We start from the raw sequence: 1,965 nt of genomic DNA, 5'->3' as shown, positions 1-1,965 counted from the left end.
AGGAATACTCAGGAAGCCTAGAACCACGACCCTCAAAAGAAAACAGGTGGGAAAACAGGCGGGAATACAGGAAGGAAAAGGATTTGTTAAAAGAAAACAACGTATCTTAGTTCGGGGAGGGCCTCATAAGAGACCTAGGAAGCAACCTAGGAAGCGATCTAGGAAGGGAGGTAGGAAGCTAGTGAAAAGGGGTAAGCCAAAACGCTCTCTGGATATTTTCGACTGAGAACCCTATAAAAAGGGGGTGAGAAGGAGACCAGAACACATTTGATGTCAGTTCACGCTGAGTAACACATCGTTTCAATATGATGCACCGAGAATCTTGCGCTTGTGGCACCGACAGTTTAGAACTGTTTAAAGTGCCCCCGACCAACGTCACTTTAGAAGATTCGAAATGGATGGAATATTATCCCATTTCCAGTACCCTCAACTCGGATACGGCTCCGATTGAATTTGAAATCAAAGGACAAGGAGATGAATATCTGGATTTATCCCAAACTTATCTCCAGATGGTATGTAAATTCACCAAAGCAGACGGGACGAATCTCGCAGGAGCCAATTCGACCTCGACCCCCGTGAATAACATTCTCCATTCCTTGTTCAGTGAAATCGATGTCAGTCTCAATGGAAAAGTCATTACCCCGGGGACGGATACTTATCCCTACAAAGCGTATCTGGAGAAATTGTTGTCTTATGCACCCAAGACTCTGGAAACCCAGATGAGAGCCTGTAGCTTGTGGGAAAAAGATACGGCAGGACATATGGATGAGGTCAAATTAGAAGCTCTGACTCAACCTCCTGTGGAATTTGCAGTAGCGCTTGATAAAGTCAACATCGCGGCCGTCATTCCGACTCCCGTGTATCCGGATGATTCCAAGAATGTAGGGTTGAGAAAACGTCACGAGAAGATTACAGACAGTAAGGAGATCGTGTTGATGGATCGATTACATCTGGATTTGTTTGAGCAAGAGAAATGTCTCCCTAATGGGTTGGATGTCCGTCTCCGATTCAATCGCGCTCGACCCCAGTTCTACATGATGACCGCTGCCGGGAGTAGTGGGAAAGTGGTCATTCAAAGTATGATCTTGTGGGTGAGGAAAGTCAAACCTGTGCCGAGTATCATTAATCTCATCAATCAGCAACTGAGTACTCAAACGGCAAAATATCCATTGAGACGAGTGGAAGTGAAAACCTTCACCATTCCTAGTGGCACCCAATCTAAAATCACCGATCATCTGTTTCAAGGACAGATGCCTAAACTGATCGTGTTGGGTTTTGTGGACAATGCGGCTTTTAATGGGGATAATACCCGAAATCCCTTTCATTTCCAAAATGAGAGAGTCAAGAAATTAGAAATCAGTATCAATGGAGAAATGATGGAAACCCGACCTTTGGAACCCAATTTCACCGACGATCAGTACCTGAGATCGTATTTGAGTCTGTACAAAGGCTTGGGAAAATTAGGCCAGGACTGGGCTCCGGACATTACCCTGGAAGAGTATAAAAACGGTTACACCCTCTGGTGTGTGGATTTCACGAAAGATCAAGAAGCCCAGACGGATAAATTTCATCTCATACAGACGGGGAACTTGAGAGTGGAAGTGCAATTTGCCGCCAACGTGGCCAGGACCTTAAACTGTGTGGTGTATGCCGTGTTCGACAATCTGCTAGAAATCAACAAACAACGAGAAGTCAGCATCGATTACTAAGAGAGAGATGGATACTCAGCAATTGAGAGATGTTTTACAACGAGATTTAGGACCGGCGTTTGCCGGTGTGTATCCTCGAGATGTCATACCTGAGCTGTTACCTCATCACAAAGCCATCGTGGTGAATACAGACCCTCACGATCGCCCTGGAGCGCATTGGGTCTGTTTGTATTTGAGTAGCCCTACCGTCGAATATTTTGATTCTTACGGATTACCTCCCAGCCATAAAGACATCCAAGACTTTATTCAACGCCAC

The 1,965-nt window shown here is 45.3% G+C and overlaps 1 protein-coding gene across 1 annotated transcript; it reads left to right on the top strand.

The window, feature by feature from the left end:
* The first annotated feature begins 305 nt into the window (after positions 1 to 305).
* On the top strand, positions 306 to 1,709 carry LOC130047660 (uncharacterized protein F54H12.2-like). The gene is made up of 2 exons (XM_056143037.1): positions 306 to 1,272; positions 1,465 to 1,709. The coding sequence occupies exons 1-2, from the start codon at positions 306 to 308 to the stop codon at positions 1,707 to 1,709; spliced, it is 1,212 nt and encodes a 403-aa protein (XP_055999012.1).
* The last annotated feature ends 256 nt before the right edge of the window (positions 1,710 to 1,965 follow it).

This window comes from Ostrea edulis, chromosome 1 (genome assembly GCF_947568905.1).
Source record: "Ostrea edulis chromosome 1, xbOstEdul1.1, whole genome shotgun sequence".
NCBI lineage: Eukaryota > Metazoa > Mollusca > Bivalvia > Ostreida > Ostreidae > Ostrea > Ostrea edulis.
The sequence above is the reverse complement of the archived record's forward strand: the minus strand, read 5'-3'. Positions and strand labels throughout refer to the sequence as shown.